This window comes from Spinacia oleracea, chromosome 5 (assembly GCF_020520425.1).
Source record: "Spinacia oleracea cultivar Varoflay chromosome 5, BTI_SOV_V1, whole genome shotgun sequence".
Taxonomy (NCBI): Eukaryota; Viridiplantae; Streptophyta; class Magnoliopsida; order Caryophyllales; family Amaranthaceae; genus Spinacia; species Spinacia oleracea.
In genome coordinates, this window is record NC_079491.1 from 89,896,502 (window position 1) to 89,918,292 (window position 21,791).

Sequence of the window (21,791 nt, forward strand, 5' to 3'; positions counted from 1 at the left end):
GCATTAAATTTTAGTTAGGGCCATAGCCTTCTCTAGATTAACTTTTACTTTTATACTTAGTTGACAGCATCAGCAGCAACGGCTAGCTGACAGCATCAGCAGCAGCAGCTAGCTGACAGCAGCCGCTAGCTGACAGCAGCAGTATCAACAGCTAGTTGATGGCAGATCCGTGGCTGATCCAGCAGCTCGAACTTTGTATAATTCTAGGCTTTCAAGCTAATTTAAGGTGTGATCAGGCTTAAAAAGTTTCATTTTAATTCGTTGCACTGAATTTGGCTTCTTTTTCGTGCTTTACGCAAATTATAGGCGAATTCTAACTAAATTCTAGAAAATGAGAACGTAACAAAAAATTGTACTAAAAAAAGTGTCAGAAATCATTAGGGAAAATACCAACAATTAACACATATCCTTCCATCGGGAAAAAAAAATAATATCTAAGATACAAGTATGGTGGAAGAAAACAAGTTCTTGTGGCTGTGGTGTGAGACTACGGTTGGAGAGTATCATCGGTTAATGGTGGCTTCTAGCGGTCAATTAGAGATTTAGAGTAGCAAACCATAAAAAAGGAGAAAAATGTAAAACAGGGAATTTGTCATTGGCTTATTGCCTTAATTATTATTCCAGCAATTAATGTTTGTTGGAGGATTATGGGAAAGATGAGAAGATGAAGCAAAATACTAGAATTCAATAGTAGTACAAACACTCAGCAAAAACGTCTCGGAAAATGCTTCTAGAAAACTTAAAAACATAGCACAGAACATATAGCCACCGCACCCCAGGCCTACCCTCAGGGCCGACCCTGGATAGTAGCTGCTGAATTTCATAAATAAATAGAGTAGCTAGCTGACTTTCACAACCAGCCAGCAGCTTAACATATGCAGACTCGAGCGAAAATAGAAACAACAGACCTGGACACTCAACAACAGCAAAAAACAGACCAGAAATCTAAACAACAGCAACAACAGACCATAAGCTCGACTGCTTGGTCATGGCAGAACACAAGAAGGCAGCAACAACGACAACACAGACTAGAAAATATCAAAAAGTTAAAAAAACAAAAAACAAATGGCATATCAGCAAAAACACCAACACAGTATAATAATTTGGTTAATTAGTAAAATGGTTTCATAACACAAAAGGTTACCATTCTGATTCTTACAACCTTAGACATCAATATCTTAGACATCAATATCAAAGAGTAAGTAATCCTTACTAATAACATGATAGATAAAATATCAGTATTTCTAACCAAAATTTAAACTGAAACAGAGGATGAAATATAACAGTATTTACAAAAAATCAAAATGAACCAAAATTCGAATAGAAAAAGGTAAATTCATCCAAATATAGAAAAGAATTAGGAAAATTCAACCAAAATTCGAAAAGAATTAAAATATAAAATTTGAAAATTACCTAGAACTACTTCGTGATCGAAATCAACCGAGAATGGCGAATTCGTTTGCTCTAAATACCTCAATTTGGGGAAGGAGAGAAGGGATGACAAAGGAACAACCAAAACAGAATTAGTATGTACTTATGATCTAAATGTCGAATAGAATCAGCAAAATTCAACAAAAATTTGAAAAGAATTAGAATATAAAAGAGTAAAATTACCTGCTTCGTGAAATCAACAGAGGGTGCCGAATTTGTGTTTTCTGAATAAAAAAATTTGGGTAGGGAGAGGAGTGATGACCAGAAAACAACAAGAAACGAATTAATATATAATTATCATCCAAATATCAAAAAAGAATTAGGAAAAAAGTAAAATCCTGCTTCGTGAAATCAACAGAGGGTGCCGAATTTGTGTTTTCTGAATAACTCAATTTGGGTAGGGAGAGAAGTGATGACAAGAAAACAAAAAGAAACGAATTAATATATAATTATCATCCAAATATCAAAAAAGAATTAGGAAAAAGTAAAATTTAGCTGCTTCGTGAAATCAACAGAGGGTGCGAATTTGTCTTTTCTGAATAAAACAATTTGGGTAGGGAGAGAAGTGATGACAAGAAAACAACAAGAAACAAATTAATATATAATTATCATCCAAATATAAAAAAGGAATTAGAAAAAATCAACCAGAATTTGAAAAGGATTGGGAAATTAAACCCAATTTCGAAAATAATTAGGAAAACGTTACCAAATTTTGAAACGAATTAAAATAAAAATTTAGGAAATTACCTTGAATTTGAGATGAAACAGCTGCAATGGAGTTTCGTGAAATCAAGAATCCAGGATGAAAACTCGATCACCGTTTGCGTGAATTAATCAACCCTGCACCAGAATCCCGCGCTTCTGAGTTCAAGCTTTTGGTGTCACCTAGGGAGGATGAGAGAAAACTGATAACCCTAAGTTGAGAAAATGGAAGGCAGTGGAGGGAAGTGGAAGTTTTCAGCGGAAAAGATTTTCGCGAAATTTTTTTGAAGGAATTGGGAAGCGAAATTTTTTTGAAGGAAATGAAAAGTTGGGCGCAATTTCTGAAAATTTAGGCGGTATGTTTGGGAATAATATCTAATTCGTTATTCGTATTGATTAATTAAAGGAAAATATAACGATTAAAAAGTGCCATAATTGTCTACATCATTTAACACACACTATTCACTTATAGTAGCGATTATACATTCGGTACTAAATAATCGCCACGAAAAAGTAAATTTCTTGTAGTGAAACATAGGACTCAAGTGAAATTACTCCCATTGTTCCTTCTCAAAAACACTGTTTGAGATAACCCAACTGATGTTATTAGGATCGCGATCCGGATCGTAGAATCGTACGATCCTACGATCCGGAATTTTCAAAACGATCCGGATCAGTGCTAAAATCGCAAATACTCTAGGATCGTATGTAGGATCGTTCAGGATCGTGTAGAATTGGTGGGATCGTATAGAATCGCGATCCCACCACCGATTCTAACGATCCTGCTTTTAGTCCTTGAAATGAAGCCCAAATTGACAACCCAATGTTTGAAGCCCACTGAAGACCACAAAAAAACAAATCCCACGTGAAATTTGATGCCCTAACTCCATCTTCTCCTTCGCGCTGCTACTTTCCTCTTCTTCTACAATTGAAGCTCGTTGCTCAGCCTGTTCTTGCTCCAATTGAAGCTCGCTTCTCAGCCTGCTGCCCTACTCCCTCGACTTTGATGCCCACGCTGGTACTATTCTTGCCCACGCTGCTTCTCAGGCTGCTCCCTCTTCTTCTTTAACCGAAGCTCGCTGCTCAGTCCACTCAAGGTAATTTATTTCGCCATTTTTTTTCAATTTTTCTTCATTTATTATTTCAATTTGAGTACTGATACTTTCATTGATTTGGCGATTTTGATGAATTGATTTTCAAAATTTTAATTTGATTTATGTATTCAATTTGCATACTTTAATTTTCGTAATTTTAATTTGATTTATCATTTATGTATCTGCAGCAGTTTAAATGTGTAATGGTGAATTCAAATTGATTTATATATTTAAATTCGAAAATTGCAGCACACAACGGTTTAATTTGAATTATGTAAATTCGAAAATTGCTGGCTTAATAAGGCAGGACTGCAGGAGGGTGAATTGTCTTTAGAATTGTGAATTTATTGTGAAGTTGTTGCTGCTTTCTGCTTGCAAAGACTCAGCCTTAATAAGGCATATGATAATGATAGTTGTTGTGACTGTTGTGACTTGTGAGATGCTTGTGATAATTGGAGACTTGGAGTTGCTTATGTGAGGTTATGATTCATATGACAAAACATAAATCATGCGGAAAAACCATAAAGCCAGGAAAACATATTATTTACACATAATCATTTAGCATAGTTTAGATGCATACACTTTGTTGCGTGCCCTCCCTAGCTGCGCCCGAACCGAACAAGAACAAGTCTTTAGGACTCCAAGTGTCGTCCCTCCGTAGATAGTCCACAGCACGTCCGGATCCGCCTTAAGCTTGACCAACTAGAATCGCCCTTAAGGTTACTAGGATTTTCGGCTAATAGGTTGCAAGTGTTTGGCTGATTTTTTTTGCTTCAAAATCTTACCTTTAGAATACTTCAAATCTCAATGTAAATATGTGACCCTAGGCACCTATTTATAGGGTTTATGGAAAGGAATTATAATCCTACTAGGATATGGATTTATTAATTAGAATCCTATTAGAACTCTCAATAATAAATTTAATCTTTTAGGATTAGGATTTAATCAATGCACGAATTCTGATAGAATTAGGATTCGTTACGAACACGAGCGTCGTATGGCCACAAGCATCGCACCACCCGCGCAGGCCTTGCGGCCCACACGAGCAGTCGCTGCTCGCAGCCCATGAGCACGCTCAGCGCGCACGCGCCAAGGCCTTGTTGGGCCTGGCGAGGCTGTGGCAGCTCCGTGTTTGGGCGCTCGGCTTGCTGGGCGCGGGCCTGGCTTCGTGCTGGGCCTTCGTCTAGCAAGCCTCGTCCGATGCTAATTCGTACGATGCGCTCCCGATTAAATTTCCGGTTCCAGAATTCATTTCCGATACGAACAATATTTAATATTTCCGATTCCGGAATTAATTTCCGTTTCGAACAAATATTTAATATTTCCGTTTCCGGAATTATTTTCCGATTCCGATAATATTTCTGATTCTGACAATATTTCCGTTTCCGACAATATTTCCGATTCCGGTAATATTTCCATTTCCAATAATATTTTTCCGATACGTACCATGTTTCCGTTTCCGGCAACATCTACGACTTGGATAATATTTATATTTCCGATACGATCCATATTTCCGTTTCCGGCAATATCATCGTTTCCGGAGTATTCATTTCTTGCTTGTGACGATCTCAGCTCCCACTGAAACCAAGATCTGTCGATTCCGAATATCCATAGATGGAGTATTTAATGCCATTAAATACTTGATCCGTTTACGTACTATATGTGTGACCCTATGGGTTCAGTCAAGAGTAAGCTGTGGATTAATATCATTAATTCCACTTGAACTGAAGCGGCCTCTAGCTAGGCATTCAGCTCACTTGATCTCACTGAATTATTAACTTGTTAATAAATACTGAACCGCATTTATTATCCTTAATATTATATGCATACTTGGACCAAGGGCATTATTTCCTTCAGCTTAACAACACTCTTAAATCTGAATGTCTTATATTCTGAAATTTTGAATGCCTCTGTGGTCAGTTTCTTAATTAGTAGTATATGATCGTGAATTGGTGATCAATGCTTGGCTATTAGTAGTATATATATGATGGTGAATTGGTGATCAATGATTACAATATTGCATATTTACAGGTTCTAGAATATGGCAAGTTCTACCAAAAAAAAGGAAAAATGCACCGGGAACTATTTCAGACCCAAGATGGGAACATGGAATAGAGGTGGATAAAAGCACTAGGAAAGTGAGGTGTAAATATTGTAGTATTGTGCGTTCTGGTGGTATTTTCAGGCTAAAACATCACATAGCTAGTACTCACCTTAATGTTGAACCCTGCCTTCAAGCCCCTGATGATGTCAAAGAGGAAATGAGAGCTTTATTACATCATAGTGAACAAGAAGCGGCAAAGAAGAAAAAGAAATATTCTGATATTGGTGAGGATGATGAATACGAAACAGAAGTGCACCAAGCAGTCAATGCTTCTCAACGAAAGGGTAAGGGACCTATAGATTCTTATGTGACTTCAAAGAGGAGTTCAGTACAAACCACTCTTAATCAAAAGTACAAAAGAGATGAAGTTTGACAACAAATTGCACGGTTTTTCTATACTAGTGCTATTCCTTTTAATGCTGCCAATAATCCAGAGTTTGTTTTGATGGTTGAAAAGATTGCAAAGTATGGAATTGGATTGAAGCCGCCAAGTTATCATGAGATTAGGGTGCCTCTTTTGAATAAGGAAGTAGCTAGTGTAATGGATATGCTTGAAGAATTTAAAGCTGAATGGAAGCAAACAGGTTGCACTATCATGTCAGATGGCTGGAGTGATAAAAAGAGAAGGTCAATTTGTAATTTTTTAGTGAATAGCCCCAAAGTTTCTGTGTTCTTATCTTCTGTTGACACATCTGATATCTCTAAAACAGCAGATAAAGTGTTAGAAATGCTAGATGCCGTTGTAGAAAAGATAGGAGAGGAAAATGTGGTGCAAATTGTGACTGATAATGCCGCAAACTACAAAGCTGCTGGAGAGTTGTTAATGGAAAAGAGGACAATATTGTTTTGGACTCCATGTGCTTCTCATTGTATTGATTTGATGTTAGAAGATTTGGATAAGAAAATCAGAGTGCATAGTCTGACAATTGTGAAAGGCAGGAGGATAACAACTTTCATATACTCTAGAAAAATGGTTCTTACTTGGCTAAAGGAGTTCACGAATGGAAGAGAATTAATACGGCCTGGTGTAACTAGATTTGCTACCTCTTACTTGACTTTAAGATGTCTAAATGAGCAAAAAGGTCCATTATTAGCCATGTTTACATCTTCAAAGTGGAGATCATTTAGGTTTGCTGCTTCTTTAGAAGGAAAGAAGGTTCAACGAATTGTTTTGGATACTCGTGGGTTTTGGAGTAGTGTAATAGTGGTTTGAAAGCTCCTATTCCCTTAGTTAAAGTGCTCAGAATGGTGGACTCGGACGAACCTTCCATGGGATTCATTTATGAAGCAATGGAGCAAGACAAAGTTCAAGTCAAAGAAAACTTCAACAACGTGGAGAAAAAGTGAGTAATTCAGTTTGTTTTTCTTACTTTTGTTTCATTTTACATTACCTTAAATACTTCAGAACTTATTTATGTGTTATATATTTTGCTTGTACGTAGTTACAAACCTGTGTTGGACATTATTGACGAGCGTTGGGAAGTTTAACTCCACAGACCATTACATGCTGCCGGTTATTTTTTGAACCCACAAATTCATTGTCGGCGAAATTTTAAACCTAGTGAAGACATAAAGATTGTCTTGTATGCTTGTTTGTCAAGAATGGTCCATGACCCTGAAGAGAGAGTTACAATTGATTTGCAAATCGATAACTTTCATAATGCAAGAGGGTTGTTTGGATTGCCTACTGCTGTGATGACAAGAGATAAAAAATCTCCAGGTTAATTTCCCATTTTTTCCTTTTAAAGTTCTAACCTTTTAATACTTAATGATGGTTTTAATTACTTTAATTTCTAACTACTGGTGTAGCTGATTGGTGGGATTCATATGGGGATGAATGCCCAGAACTGAAGAAATTTGCTACAAGAATTTGGGCTTAACATTGTAGCTCATCTGGTTGTGAACGGAACTGGAGTGCTTTTGAGATGGTAAGTTATCGAAACATAATTGATTTAAAATCAATAGCTTGTTGATTTATATGGAATATAAAATAAAATTCCATATTCTTTTCCAATGTTATAATAAGGTGCATATAAAGAAGAGGAACCGTTTACACGCCCAAAAGATGAATGATCTGGTGTTTGTAATGTACAACCTTAAATTGAAGCAAAAACAACTAAAGCGAGCTTCCAAGTATCAACCCCCAGTTGTTCCTGTTTTAGATGACTTGTCATCAGATGATGAATGGATAACAGAAATTGAGGATCCTGTTCTTCCAGAAGATGGAGCATGGTTGAATGTCCTTGATAGAGCAGCAAGAAGAGCAGCTAAAGAAGCCTCGAATATAATGCCTGGGAATGAGGAAGAAATCAATCAATCACAAAGTAAGTTTTTTCTACTAATGAATAATTTCCTTGCATGGTATTTGAGATTTTTGACCTGTTATGGTGAACAAATGCCCTGAACATATATTCAGGCACTGTCAACTAATAGACCAGGAAATGTAATTTGCTTGCCATGTTCTTTAGAGTTCAAGCAATGCTGATTTTTTACTCAATGTTCTGTAGAAATGCTGTAGAAATGTTGTCTGGTGAAAAAGAAAAGAAAACTTAATTGTTTGGTGTCCTAAATCGAACTGATGTTTGTTAATTATATGAAGCTTATTTGTAATATAATGTACTGTATATTAAATCATTAAATTTTTACTTTTCAATTTTTGTATGATTTACAATTAATTCATTCCCGTAGATGCGGGTGTCGAGCAACTTGTAATTAGTGACGACGAGAATGATGTGGCTGCTTGTGTTGCTTCAAATGAGGTTCATGATTCTGGAAACTTAGAAACTGATTTTGGGGATGGTGATGGTGATGATTATGATTATGATGATCTCAATGTCACAGGAACCGGAACATCAGGAGCATTAAGTGATTTTGCTGATGACGGAAATTTTGGCTATGATGAAAATTAATTTGTGTTGTTGGTTATTTACTTATTTAGATTAATTGCTAAAAGTTGTAATGCTTAAAAAATATTTTCCTTGTATTATTTGGATTTTTAAGCTTTAAAATAACATTTATAGTATTTTGTTAACCATGTATGACACTTATATCGATCTTATGTAAGGAAAAGTGTGTTTTTGGGTCTTATTTTTATTAGAAAATCATGTACTAGTCACCTTCTATCATTTCACTTGCTCAGTTTTCGATGGGGACATTTATGGGGATCATGCCGTGTCTTTTGCTGGGATTGTGGGTATTAAACATCGACATAATGTTGTTCGTGATACCCTTTTGGACATTTGCTATCGGTCGGGGATTTCTGCTCGCAAGGAGGTTGATGTTGGGCTGACTAGTGAGAGTGATGGAGCTCTTCGTCCTGCAGATATATTGCTTTATTCTTAGGATGGCGGTGTAGATGTGTGTGTTGACTTAACTGGGTCTTCCCCTATGACGCAGTCTGGGTTGTCAGACTTCGTTCCGGGTCGGGTTGTGGCGGTTGCAGCGCAGCGGAAGCGGGATAAGTATGCGGCACGTTGTAGGGCTTTGGTGAAGGAAATAATGCCCTTGGTCCAAGTATGCATTCTATGTTAAGTCTAATAAATGCGGTTCAGTATTAATTAACAAGTTAATAATTCAGTGAGATCAAGTGAGCTGAATGCCTAGCTAGAGGCCGCTTCAGTTCAAGTGGAATTAATGATATTAATCCACAACTTACTCTTGACTGAACCCGTAGGGTCACACAAATAGTACGTAAACGGATCAAGTATTTAATGGCATTAGATACTCCATCTATGGATATTCGGAATCGACGGATCTTGGTTTCAGTGGGAGCTGAGATCGTCACAGGCAAGAAATGAATACTCCGGAAACGATGATATTGCCGGAAACGGAAATATGGATCGTATCGGAAATATAAATATTATCCAAGTCGTAGATGTTGCCGGAAACGGAAACATGGTACGTATCGGAAAATATTATCGGAAATGGAAATATTACCAGAATCGGAAATATTGCCGGAAACGGAAATATTGTCAGAATCGGAAATATTATCGGAATCGGAAAATAATTCCGGAAACGGAAATATTAAATATTTGTTCGAAACGGAAATTGATTCCGGAATCGGAAATATTAAATATTGTTCGTATCGGAAATGAATTCCGGAACCGGGAATTTAATCGGAAGCGTATCGTACGAATTAGCATTGGACGAGGCCTGCCGGACGAAGGCCCAGCACGAAGTCGGGCCATCGCCCAGCAAGCCAAACGCGCGCCCAGCCAAGGCAGCGCCCAGGCCCACCGCAAGGCAGGCCCAACGCGCGCCTAAGGCCATGGGCCTCGCTGCGTGGGCTGCTGCTCGCACGCACGCATGGGCGGCCCTCGTGGCTGCCGTGTGTGTGTGTGAGTTTGTGTTCATGCACGATTCCTAAAACTATTAGAATTAGTATATGATTAAATTCCTATTCCTAAAAGGATAAATTAATTAATTAGAGTTCTTATAGGATTCTAAGTTTAATTAATTCGTATCCTACTAGGATTCCAATTCCCTTTCCATAACTCTATAAATACGTGCCTAGGGTCACATATTTTCTGAGATTAATTCAAGTATTCAAAGTGAGTTTTAAGAGAAAAATTCAGCCACATTCCTTGCTAAATAGTGCCGAAAATTCTAGTACCTTAAGGGCGATTCTAGTTGGTCAATCTTAAGGCGGATCCGGACGTGCTGTGGACTATCTACGGAGGGACGACACTTGGAGTCCTAAAGACTTGTTCTTGTTCGGTTCGGGCGCAGCTAGGGAAGGCACGCAACAAAGAGTATGCATCTAAATTATGCTATATGATTATGTGTAAATAATATGTATTCCTGGCTTAATGGTTGTTTCCGCATGATTTATGTATTGTCATATGTATCATAACCTAACATTTGGGTTACGGCTTCTTTCCTTTTTCCTTCTCTTCTTTTGGGGAATTAGAGAAAGGGGTTGTTTCGTTGCTGAAGCGGGCCCAGACGTACTCCAGGGCTCAAGACCTTGGGGCACGGGCAGCTGCCCACATTTTCAGCAGGATCGGGTTCGCCATAGCTAGAGGAGTGGGGGCCCAGATTGTATCTTGGCTCCCCTCCAACTTCTTGTAGTTTACTTGATCTTTGTAGCTTGTTAAGCTTGAATAATAATAATAATAATAATAATAATAATAATAATAATAATAATAATAATAATAATAATAATAATAATAATAACTTGCATGCGCAACACTCATACATGCAAACCAACTTGAACAACATTCTTGACATAATTCAGCGATTATAAAAGTCCATAACATGATAGTTCAACAGAATCTATAAAGCATAATTCAATTCATAACATGCTCGTTCACATAGATTCAATAATAATAATCACATGCTTTTATACACATCAAACATGAATTCCCAACATATAAGTTCACATGATTCGCATTCAATACACTTCACAAAGTCCTCAAGGGATGGGTGGTCACCCTAGTCTTGTACGTACCTGGAATACCTAAGTACGGGGGCCACTCTGCGAATCACGACTCACTAGAAATCAACTCCTATACACAAAAAGGAGAAACTTAATTATTAATATCATGTTTACTAAATTTCGAGCAACTATTTAAGAAACTAAAACCCTTGGTTTAATTAGAAATTAACCGTTATTCGTTCAATTAATAGTCTCAAATAGTCAACTCAAGTCCTAGCATAAAAACATTGACTTTTTAGCTTTAAAACCATTAAAAATCAACTCTTTAAAGCTTATAAACAATCTGAAAATTTAAGTTGATTCCCATAATTTAAACCGTCATTAAATTATGTGAATCAATCTATTAAACACTCGGAATTAAAATCCTACTAATAGATTATTAATAAAACCATGTTTTGAATTTAAAAATTGAAACTTTAATTAACTTTGAAATCTGAAAATTTTAATTCTTTGAATCAAAAACCAATATCATCAATTCGAATACTAAATATTAAAACACGGTGTTCATAACCGTTCCAGTCAATTTAAATAACCCAAATAATTAAATAATCACAATTAAATAATTAAAACAATTTAAAAACTGAAAATTAAGAGTTTTAAAGTATACAATTTGATTATCACCAATCAACAACACACACACACAACAATTGATGTGTTGTGTGTGTGGGGCGTTGGAACAACGACGACAACAACACACGCACAGCACTCGGCAGCGCGCACCACACGAGCAGCGAGCAGCGTGGGCGAGGGGCAGCGACGAAGTGCTGGGCAAGAGAGGGAGGCACGCGAGTGCGCACGGCAAGAGAGGGGGACGGGGGTAAGCAAGTGTGCGAGCAGCAGCAGCAGCAGCACGAAGGCTGGGCGCTGCGAGGTGAGGCGAGGCAAGGGACGCGGCACGCGGGTGAGCAGCGAGCCAAGCAACACACATTGCTTGGGGCCGAAGGCAAAGACGGGCGAAGGGAGGGGTGTGCCGCAAGGAGAGAGAGGAGAGAGAGAAGAGATTGCTGAAAATTTGTGAGGGTTTAATGAGGGGGTACGTGTATTTATAGTTTTTCTCTCCCACATGGGCTAGGTTTTGGGAGTTTTGAGTTGGGCTTACTTTCGGGCTTGACTAAAATTAATCCTTGTAAGCCTTGTTGGGTTTGATCATGGAACTTTAACTGGGCTTTGATTAAATTAAATTCGTTTTCAAAATACGACCCAACGAATCCCGATTAAATAAATTCGTTGAATTTATTTAATAAAAATACGATTTTCGTAATTAATTAATAATTAAATTTATTAAAAATAAAACACATTTAATTCTCACTAAATGGAATTAAATTCATAAAAATACTTTATAAATATAAAAAAATAATTTATAAATATAATAAAAGATATTTATAATTACAGAAAAATACGAGGTATTACAGTCTACCCTCCTTAAAAGAAGTTTCGTCCCGAAACTTGGGCACGGAAATCACAATTTTAAAATCTAGACTTGAGACTTTATGAGACTAGTGCGTTTTATTCGTAAAAAGTTTTAGTTGATGTACTCTTTAAGTAATTCAACATGACAATAAACAGTAAAACTTCACTGAAAACAACAAATTATGCATACCGTAAGGGGAAAATTAGGTAAATAAGGTAAAAAGCGCGAAATTCTACCGCACTCTACCCCCCTTAAAGAAAACGAGTTACGGCCTCGTAACTCAACTAACCTCGGGAAAAAGCTCGGGATATTTCTTTCTCATTTCCTCCTCGGCTTCCCAGGGAGCTTCCTTAGATTCTTGGTTAGACCATAACACTTTAACAATATTAACATCCTTAGTTCGTGTACTACGCACTTTGCTATCAAGGATTTTGACAGGTCTTTCCTCAAATGTCAAACTTTGGTCTAACTCTATGGTCTCCGATTGCAGTACATGAGACTTGTCCGGGACATACTTTCTCAACTGAGATACATGAAACACATTGTGCACTATATGCAAGTCCATGGGCAAGGCTAATCTATACGCTACCTTCCCTATCCTTTCCAGGATCTCATATGGGCCTATATACTTTGGGCTTAGCTTTCCTTTCTTCCCAAATCTCACATTGGTGAAACCTTTAGCAACACTTTTCGCATTTCTTATAATTTAATGCATAACAATTTTCGCATTGAACCCACAAATGTCTATATTTTTGAGTCGGACAGAGTCATTTCTTTTGCTTGTATAAGGAAAAAAATGACTACTTAATTTACACTTTCAAGTTTCGCCCCCAAAAATAACTTCTCCAGTCGGAGAACGTAGATATATCAGCAGTATTAGGGGTAGGATTGTAGGTATTTTCTTGTTTATCCGTAAAAAAAAGAAAGAAAAGACTTACTATCTTTGGGATTTGATCCTACACCGCTGCTCAGGGATTCGCAAATCTTCCAAACGTAGAGCACGCAAGGCTTTGAACCTAAATACATTACCCACAATGGATGGGGGCCCATGGGGCGTGTACGGTGTAACCTGCTTTGTTACGATTTTTTGAAGGAATCTGTTTTATTTATTACTTCACACTCTGTATGAATGAGCTACAAAAGTAATACGAATTTTGAATGAGGGAAGAGACTCTTGAACTTGAGACTTATCTCGTACACAGACTCTTAGTATTAACCACTAGATCAAGATCTCATTAGTACGGATAATATTATAGTATAACCTTTATTCAGTTTGATTATTAAAAAAAATCAACCTAAGGTATAGAGATTCTTGACCGGTTGACCCTATAACTAAACTTGAATTAATTGTTATTATTTATATTTTTCTTGACATAGGGTGTACATATAAAATGAAAAGGTTCTACAGACCTATATACTACAGTATTAACTAAAATAACACTAAGTTAAAGACCATTACAACTACTACAATCACACAAAATAAACCACAAATGCTTGAACTTTGAAGGGGCAGCTAACTTCTTTTGTTTTGATTGATACAAAGTCTTGTTTACACAAGCTACATTGCGCTATTGTGTCAAGACTTCTTATATCTGTGATTCCTTTATAGAAGATATCATTGATGGTGGACCGACAACCACTATGAGACTCCTTTGAGAACCTGTAAAACTTAGGGTAAAAGGGAAGGAGCAAAACAGAAATAATGTTACGGTTTAGATAAAGAGACCATGTGCATTGCACACAAGCGTCTAAAAGAACCGCGTTTAGCATGCTATAGACCCCCCAAAAATGAAGAGCAACGTTCAAATAACTGATTTTGAAAGCGTCGAGAACAACAGTCAACACTAACCTAAAAGTAAGATTAACAAAGGTTAACCTCCACAACCCAATATAATAATACCAAAGTCCCAAAGATACCAAACCTTTTTATTAACCAAAACTCCTTCCCTAAATCCCTTATCAAACACCGTAGACACCAAGTCCAACCCCCAACTTGGATACTCCACAAGTCCTACTTGTAGCCAAAAGTACTGTTCTATTAGCTTGCTTAGGCGATGTTATTAGGATCGCGATCCGGATCGTAGAATCGTACGATCCTACGATCCGGAATTTTAAAAATGATCCGGATCGGTGCTAAAATCGCAAATACTCCAGGATCGTATGTAGGATCGTTCAGGATCGTATGTAGGATCGTTCAGGATCGTGTAGAATCGGTGGGATCGTATAGAATCGCGATCTCACGATCCTGCTTTTAGTCCTTGAAATGAAGCGCAAATTGACAACCCAATGTTTGAAGCCCACTAAAGACCACAAAAAAACAAATCCCACGTGAAATTTGATGCCCTAGCTCCATCTTCTCCTTCGCGCTGCTACTTTCCTCTTCTTCTACAATTGAAGCTCGTTGCTCAGCCTGTTCTTGCTCGAATTGAAGCTCGCTTCTTAGCCTGCTGCCCTGCTCCCTCGAATTTGATGCCCACGCTGGTGCTGTTCTTGCCCACGCTGCTTCTCAGGCTGCTCCCTCTTCTTCTTTAACCAAAGCTCGCTGCTCAGTCCACTCAAGGTAATTTGTTTCGCCATTTTTCTTCAAATGTTCTTCATTTTTTCTTTCAATTTGAGTACTGATACTTTCATTGATTTGGTGATTTTGATGAATTGATTTTTTTGAAATTTTAATTTGATTTATGTATTCAATTTGCATACTTTAATTTTCGTAATTTTAATTTGATTTATCATTTATGTATTTGCAGCAGTTTAAATGTCTAATGGTGAATTCAAATTGATTTATGTATTTAAATTCGAAAATTGCAGCAGACAACGGTTAATTTGAATTATGTAAATTCGAAAATTGCTGGCTTAATAAGGCAGGACTGCAGGAGGGTGAATTGTCTTTAGAATTGTGAATTTATTGTGAAGTTGTTGCTGCTTTCTGCTTGCAAAGACTCAGCCTTAATAAGGCATATGATAATGATAGTTGTTGTGACTGTTGTGACTTGTGAGCTGCTTGTGATAATTGGAGACTTGGAGTTGCTTAACAACACTCTTAAATCTGAATGTCTAATATTCTGAAATTTTGAATGCCTCTTTGATCGGTTTCTTAATTAGTAGTATATGATCGTGAATTGGTGATCAATGCTTGGCTATTAGTAGTATATATATGATGGTGAATTGGTGATCACTGATCAATGATTACAATATTGCATATTTACAAGTTCTAGAATATGGCAAGTTCTTCCAAAAAAAAAGGAAAAATGCACCGGGAACTAGATCAGACCCAGGATGGGAACATGGCATAGAGGTGGATAAAAGCACTAGGAAAGTGAGGTGTAAATATTGTAGTATTGTGCGTTCTGGTGGTATTTTCAGGCTAAAACATCACTTAGCTGGCACTCACCTTAATGTTGAACCTTGCCTTCAAGCCCTTGATGATGTCAAAGAGGAAATGAGAGCTTTATTACATTAGAGTGAACAAGAAGCAACAAAGAAGAAAAAGAAATATTCTGATATTGGTGAGGATGATGAATACGAAACTGAAGTGCACCAAGTAGTCAATGCTTCTCAACGAAAGGGTAAGGGACCTATAGATTCTTATGTGACTTCAAAGAGGAGTTCAGTACAAACCACTCTTAATCAAAAGTACAAAAGAGAAGAAAGAGATGAAGTTTGCCAACAAATTGCACGGTTTTTCTATACTAGTGTTATTCCTTTTAATACTGCCAATAATCCAGAGTTTGTTTTGATGGTTGAAAAGATTGCAAAGTACGGAATTGGATTGAAGCCGCCAAGTTATCATGAGATTAGGGTGCCTCTTTTGAATAAGGAAGTAGCTAGTGTAATGGATATGCTTGAAGAATTTAAAGCTGAATGGAAGCAAACAGGTTGCACTATCATGTCAGATGGCTGGAGTGATAGAAAGAGAAGGTTAATTTGTAACTCTCTAGTGAATAGCCCCAAAGGTTCTGTGTTCTTATCTTCTGTTGACACATCTGATATCTCTAAAACAGCAGATAAAGTGTTAGAAATGCTAGATGCCGTTGTAGAAAAGGTAGGAGAGGAAAATGTGGTGCAAAGTGTGTTTGATAATGCCGCAAACTACAGAGCTGCTGGAGAGTTGTTAATGGAAAAGAGGACAAAATTGTTTTGGACTCCATGTGCTGCTCATTGTATTGATTTGATGTTAGAAGATTTGGATAAGAAAATCAGAGTGCATAGTCTGACAATTGTGAAAGGCAGGAGGATAACAACTTTCATATACTCTAGAACAATGGTTCTTACTTGGCTAAAGGAGTTCACGAATGGAAGAGAATTAATACGGCCTAGTGTAACTAGATTTTCTACCTCTTACTTCACTTTAAGATGTCTAAATGAGCAAAAAGGTCTATTATTAGCCATGTTTACATCTTCAAAGTGGAGATCATCTAGGTTTGCTGCTTCTTTAGAAGGAAGGAAGGTTCAACGAATTGTTTTGGATACTCGTGGGTTTTGGAGTAGTGTAATAGTGTGTTTGAAAGCTACTCTTCCCTTAGTTAAAGTGCTCAGAATGGTGGACTAGGACGAACCTTCCATGGGATTCATTTATGAGGCAATAGAGCTAGACAAAGTTCAAGTCAAAGAAAACTTCAACAACGTGGAGAAAAGTGAGTAATTCAGTTTGTTTTTCTTACTTTTGTTTCATTTTACATTACCTTAAATACTTCAGAACTTATTTATGTGTTATATATTTTGCTTGTACTTAGTTACAAACCTGTGTTGGACATTATTGACGAGCGTTGGGAAGCTCAACTCCACAGACCATTACATGCTGCCGGTTATTTTTTGAACCCACAAATTCATTATCGACCAAATTTTAAACCTAGTGCAGACATAAAGATTGGCTTGTATGCTTGTTTGTCAAGAATGGTCCATGACCCTGAAGAGAGAGTTACAATTGATTTGCAAATCGATAACTTTCATAATGCAAGAGGGTTGTTTGGATTGCCTACTGCTGTGATGACAAGAGATAAAAAAATCTCCAGGTTAATTTCCCATTTTTTCCTTTTAAAGTTCTAACTTTTTAATACTTAATTAATGATGGTTTTAATTACTTTGATTTCTAACTACTAGTGTAGCTGGTTAATGGGATTTATATGGCCAGGGATGAATGCCCAGAACTGAAGAAATTTGCTACAAGAATTTTGGGCTTAACATGTAGCTCATCTGGTTGTGAACGGAACTGGTGTGCTTTTGAGATGGTAAGTTATCGAAACATAATTGATTTAAAAGCAATAGCTTGTTGATTAAGTGAGCCTTGAGTATAAAATAAAATTCCATATTCTTTTCCAATGTTATAATAAGGTGCATATAAAGAAGAGGAACCGTTTACACGCCCAAAAGATGAATGATCTGGTGTTTGTAATGTACAACCTTAAATTGAAGCAAAAACAACTAAAGCGAGCTTCCAAGTATCAACCCCCAGTTGTTCCTGTTTTAGATGACTTGTCATCAGATGATGAATGGATAACAGAAATTGAGGATCCTGTTCTTCCAGAAGATGGAGCATGGTTGAATGTCCTTGATAGAGCAGCAAGAAGAGCAGCTAAAGAAGCCTCGAATATAATGCCTGGGAATGAGGAAGAAATCAATCAATCACAAAGTAAGTTTTTTCTACTGATGAATAATTTCCTTGCATGGTATTTGAGATTTTTGACCTGTTATGGTGAACAAATGCCCTGAACATATATTCAGGCACTGTCAACTAATAGACCAGGAAATGTAATTTGCTTGCCATGTTCTTTAGAGTTCAAGCAATGCTGATTTTTTACTCAATGTTCTGTAGAAATGCTGTAGAAATGTTGTCTGGTGAAAAAGAAAAGAAAACTTAATTGTTTGGTGTCCTAAATCGAACTGATGTTTGTTAATTATATGAAGCTTATTTGTAATATAATTTACTGTATATTTTATCATTAAATTTTTACTTTTCAATTTTTGTATGATTTACAATTAATTCATTCCCGTAGATGCGGGTGTCGAGCAACTTGTAATCAGTGACGACGAGAATGATGTGGCTGCTTGTGTTGCTTCAAATGAGGTTCATGATTCTGGAAACTTAGAAACTGATTTTGGGGATGGTGATGGTGATGATTATGATTATGATGATCTCAATGTCACGGGAACAGGAACATCGGGGGCATTAAATGATTTCATTGATGACGGAAATTTCTGCTATGATGAAAATTAATTTGTGTTGTTGGTTATTTACTTATTTAGATTAATTACTAAAAGTTGTAATGCTTAAAAAATATTTTCCTTGTATTATTTGGATTTTTAAGCTTTAAAATAACATTTATAGTATTTTGTTAACCATGTATGACACTTATATTGATCTTATGTAAGGAAAAGTGTGTTTTTGGGTCTTATTTTTATTAGAAAATCATGTACTAGTCACCTTCTATCATTTCACTCGCTCAATTTGTCAAATTTGTAGGATCTTACGATCCTACGATCCGATCCTACCGATCGATCCTACCCCCCTCACCGATCCCAAGTGGGATCCCGATCCTGATAATTTTTACATATGTAATTTTAGGGGTGTCAAATCGGATCAACGAATCGGGTTTGGGTCGGACTCATTGGATTCGGGTTGAAACAGATCGGATTGGAACGGATTAATTTGGCTAACGGATCGGATCGGATTGAAAACTTAACGGATCGGATCGGGTCGGATTTTTTATGCACTGGTTCATATCGGATCGGGTTGTAAACGGGTCTGATTGCAGTCGGGTTGGGTCGGATTGGATTGGAACATGACGGATTGTTAACGGGTTTAGCCGGACTATAACAAGGTCGGATTCATATCGGATCGGACTAATCGGGTAACGGACTAATACAGGTCGGATTGAAACGAATTTAGTCGGGTTACATCAAATTCAACTTCATATCGGTTTGGGTTATTATCGGATCGGGTTATTCGGTAGCGGGTTGGAATCCGAGTCGGGTCCATTTGGTTCCAAATTATATAATTATAATATCGATGACTTATAGGAGACGAAAACGATAACTAACTTTTAAAAGTAATAAGAATTTAAGATCAGTAATATAAGTTATTGAGTATATATTATATAACTTAGTTTAATACTTCATCTGTTCTTGAAAGTTCTTTACGCCTTAAATCTACATCAATTACAAGTTTCATTTGAGAAGAGTATATAAAGGGAGAATGAAGTACAAGTACATCGTAACACTAATAGTCATACGCTTAATTGGTAGTGCAACATAATTAATGTTCTCTTATGGGTCATGAACGGTTTGGGTTAAACGAGTTCGAATCGAATTGGTTCGGATTAAACGGGTCATGGGTTGAAACGGTTCGGATTAAACGGGTCATGGGTTAAAACGGTTCGGATTAAACGTATTTTCCTCGGGTTGGAACGGATTCGGGTTCAAACGGATCGGATCATAAACGGGTTACGGATCGCTTCGGTTCGGATTAAACGGATTCGGATTGTCACGGATCGGTCTGTTATCGGATTCGGATCTTAATCGGATCAATATTAGCGGGTTGGGTCGGATTCGGGTTGAATATAATCGGACCGGATCGGATTTCGGATCTTAGCTTGCGGGTTCTAAACGGTTCGGATTCTAAACGGTCGGATAAACCCATCGAGTTCATTGGGTAGGATTGAGAATTGACACCCTAGTAATTTATAATCTTACTATAAAAAAAAATTATAATCTATAGTTTTAATGTAGCACTATAAATTAGCTAGATACTCTATAGTACTCCGTATAATCTAGTGTTAACCTTTGACTTTTGACTTTTTTTTTTTTGACGGGACTTTTGACTTTTAGAAAGTCCTAATCCTTTATTAATTCCAATTCATTACTTCAATAATGGAGATCCCTTACTTTATTTATTTAATTAATTCTTTTTACATCCTCTTAAATTGGTTTTATACATATGGCTTTACAGTTTCATGAATGTAGGACTATTTTAGGCCAAAAAAGTCTCCATTTTGCTACTCAAGATCTTAAACTATCATTTAAAAAAAAAAAATAACCCCTCATAGTGTAACTAATTTTAGGGCTCTTAGCTATTCCACCGACGAATCTCTAAATTGGATGGTGTTGTAATTTAAGGTACACCTGGTAAATTTGACTCGTGTCCTACCATTTAAATTGAATTATTCCATACACGACTAAGGTTGTACACCAATTTATATTCTCGAAAAAAATCTTACCCTTTCAAATTGGAAATTAAAGGATAAGAATCTCTAGTACATTGAATAATTGCTATGATATCATCGTCATTGGTAAGACTGAGCAAAACTATCCGACAAACCGATTCTCAATCCGAAAAATTAGGTACCTGAACCGATATGGTTATCGGTTCGGATATCTAATCGAAAGTTCAAGTGTAAGATACTATTACCGACATCATTAATAGTAACGAGTGAGGTTGACTACATCACTGGTGGACAGCGGCACAATTACCCCATACCCGGGGTAAAACGGTATTTTCACTTCATGAGTTGAAAAGTCAAACAAAGTACTAAGTATCGGCAACAATGATAGTAACTAATGCAACAATGACAGTATTCTAATACTACAATGACAATATTTATGCAAACTATGACAATACTTATATAACACTTGTATACATACTTTTACCCATTCATTTAATATGCAACACTTTTACCCATTTATTTAAGTGGTCCCTTTACTTTTTCTATTTCATTACTGTTGTATACATAATTTCCTTTTTTTCGGGTGATTATGACTGTATTTTAAAAACAATGACAACATATATATACAACAATGACAATACTTATATTGCCGTTGATAGTATATAACAAGTTAGAAACACTTTTACCCTCAAGTCTTGTATGAGACCGTCTACACCATCAAGTTGATGGTGTGACGTGTTCACACTATATAAACTGACCTTGGTTATTAAAACAACCTGAAAGGTGACCAGGAGTACCAAACTATCACCCATCCCTTCTATATCACCATGCATCTTTTCCTGAAAAGGACATTTGAAATTCTACTCTAATATAATCTGCATTAATTAAACCGACTTCTTTCTGGATCTAGCTTCAAATGTTCTTATTGAAACATATAATAATCCTAAGAACATTTTCGGTTACGTTGGATTAATTTCTAGCTAATGTCACTGAACTCACCAAGGTAAACTAAGCAATAAAGAGATAATGAATAGGAAACTAGAAACAATATGTTTACTATACTTGTAAAAAAAAAAAAAAAAAGTAGACATGTTACTTTTTTTTATACGGAGTAGTTTTAGGTGAGGTGCTTTTTTAGTTAAGGTATGTTACTTATATAGTTTAGACATGTTACTTCTTTTATACGGAGTAGTATTAGGGGATGTACCTTTTTAGTTTAGGTATGTCACTTCTATAGTTTAGACATGTTACTTTTTTTTATATAATTTTAGAGAAGGTACTTTTTTAGTTTAGGTATGTTATTTCTATAGTTTAGACATGTTACTTTTTTTTTATACGGAGTAGTTTTAGGGGAGGTACCTTTTAAGTTTAGGTATGTTACTTCTATAGTTTAGACATGTTACTTTTTTAAAAATTTTAGAGGAGGTACTTTTTTAGTTTAGGTATGTTACTT

General features: G+C 36.6%; 2 protein-coding genes and 1 pseudogene across 7 annotated transcripts; all 3 read left to right on the plus strand.

Annotated features, from left to right (window-relative positions):
* Positions 1-447: 447 nt before the first annotated feature.
* On the plus strand, positions 448-7,211 carry LOC130461683 (uncharacterized; annotated as a pseudogene).
* Positions 7,212-7,353: 142 nt separating this feature from the next.
* LOC130461684 (uncharacterized) lies at positions 7,354-8,240 on the plus strand. Its single transcript, XM_056829855.1, has 2 exons — positions 7,354-7,655; positions 8,020-8,240. The coding sequence occupies exons 1-2, from the start codon at positions 7,397-7,399 to the stop codon at positions 8,238-8,240; spliced, it is 480 nt and encodes a 159-aa protein (XP_056685833.1). The 5' UTR covers positions 7,354-7,396.
* A 6,173-nt stretch (positions 8,241-14,413) lies between these two features.
* LOC110786155 (uncharacterized) lies at positions 14,414-18,571 on the plus strand. Of its 6 annotated transcripts, none has more exons than XM_056828619.1 (6): positions 14,437-16,097; positions 16,181-16,813; positions 16,913-17,191; positions 17,311-17,407; positions 17,511-17,808; positions 18,173-18,571. In XM_056828619.1, the coding sequence occupies exons 3-6, from the start codon at positions 17,073-17,075 to the stop codon at positions 18,391-18,393; spliced, it is 735 nt and encodes a 244-aa protein (XP_056684597.1). In that variant the 5' UTR covers positions 14,437-16,097; positions 16,181-16,813; positions 16,913-17,072; the 3' UTR covers positions 18,394-18,571. The 6 variants fall into 6 exon arrangements, 4 of the variants coding, with proteins under 4 accessions (XP_056684597.1, XP_056684598.1, XP_056684599.1 ...); XM_056828620.1 differs by having other exon boundaries at positions 16,184-16,813; XR_008921094.1 differs by lacking the exons at positions 17,311-17,407; positions 17,511-17,808; positions 18,173-18,571 and having other exon boundaries at positions 14,414-14,739; positions 14,988-15,745; positions 15,928-16,813; positions 16,913-17,052.
* Positions 18,572-21,791: the final 3,220 nt, after the last annotated feature.

What these genes read in the sequence shown, in the direction of transcription:
- LOC110786155 (XM_056828619.1), top strand. Translation starts at nt 17,073, where the DNA reads ATGGTCCATGACCCTGAAGAGAGAGTTACAATTGATTTGCAAATCGAT. An exon ending in AGAGATAAAAAAATCTCCAG is followed by an intron (nt 17,192 to 17,310) that starts GTTAATTTCCCA and finishes TTATATGGCCAG; the next exon opens with GGATGAATGCCCAGAACTGA. An exon ending in AGAAATCAATCAATCACAAA is followed by an intron (nt 17,809 to 18,172) that starts GTAAGTTTTTTC and finishes TCATTCCCGTAG; the next exon opens with ATGCGGGTGTCGAGCAACTT.
- LOC130461684 (XM_056829855.1), top strand. Translation starts at nt 7,397, where the DNA reads ATGAATGATCTGGTGTTTGTAATGTACAACCTTAAATTGAAGCAAAAA. An exon ending in AGAAATCAATCAATCACAAA is followed by an intron (nt 7,656 to 8,019) that starts GTAAGTTTTTTC and finishes TCATTCCCGTAG; the next exon opens with ATGCGGGTGTCGAGCAACTT.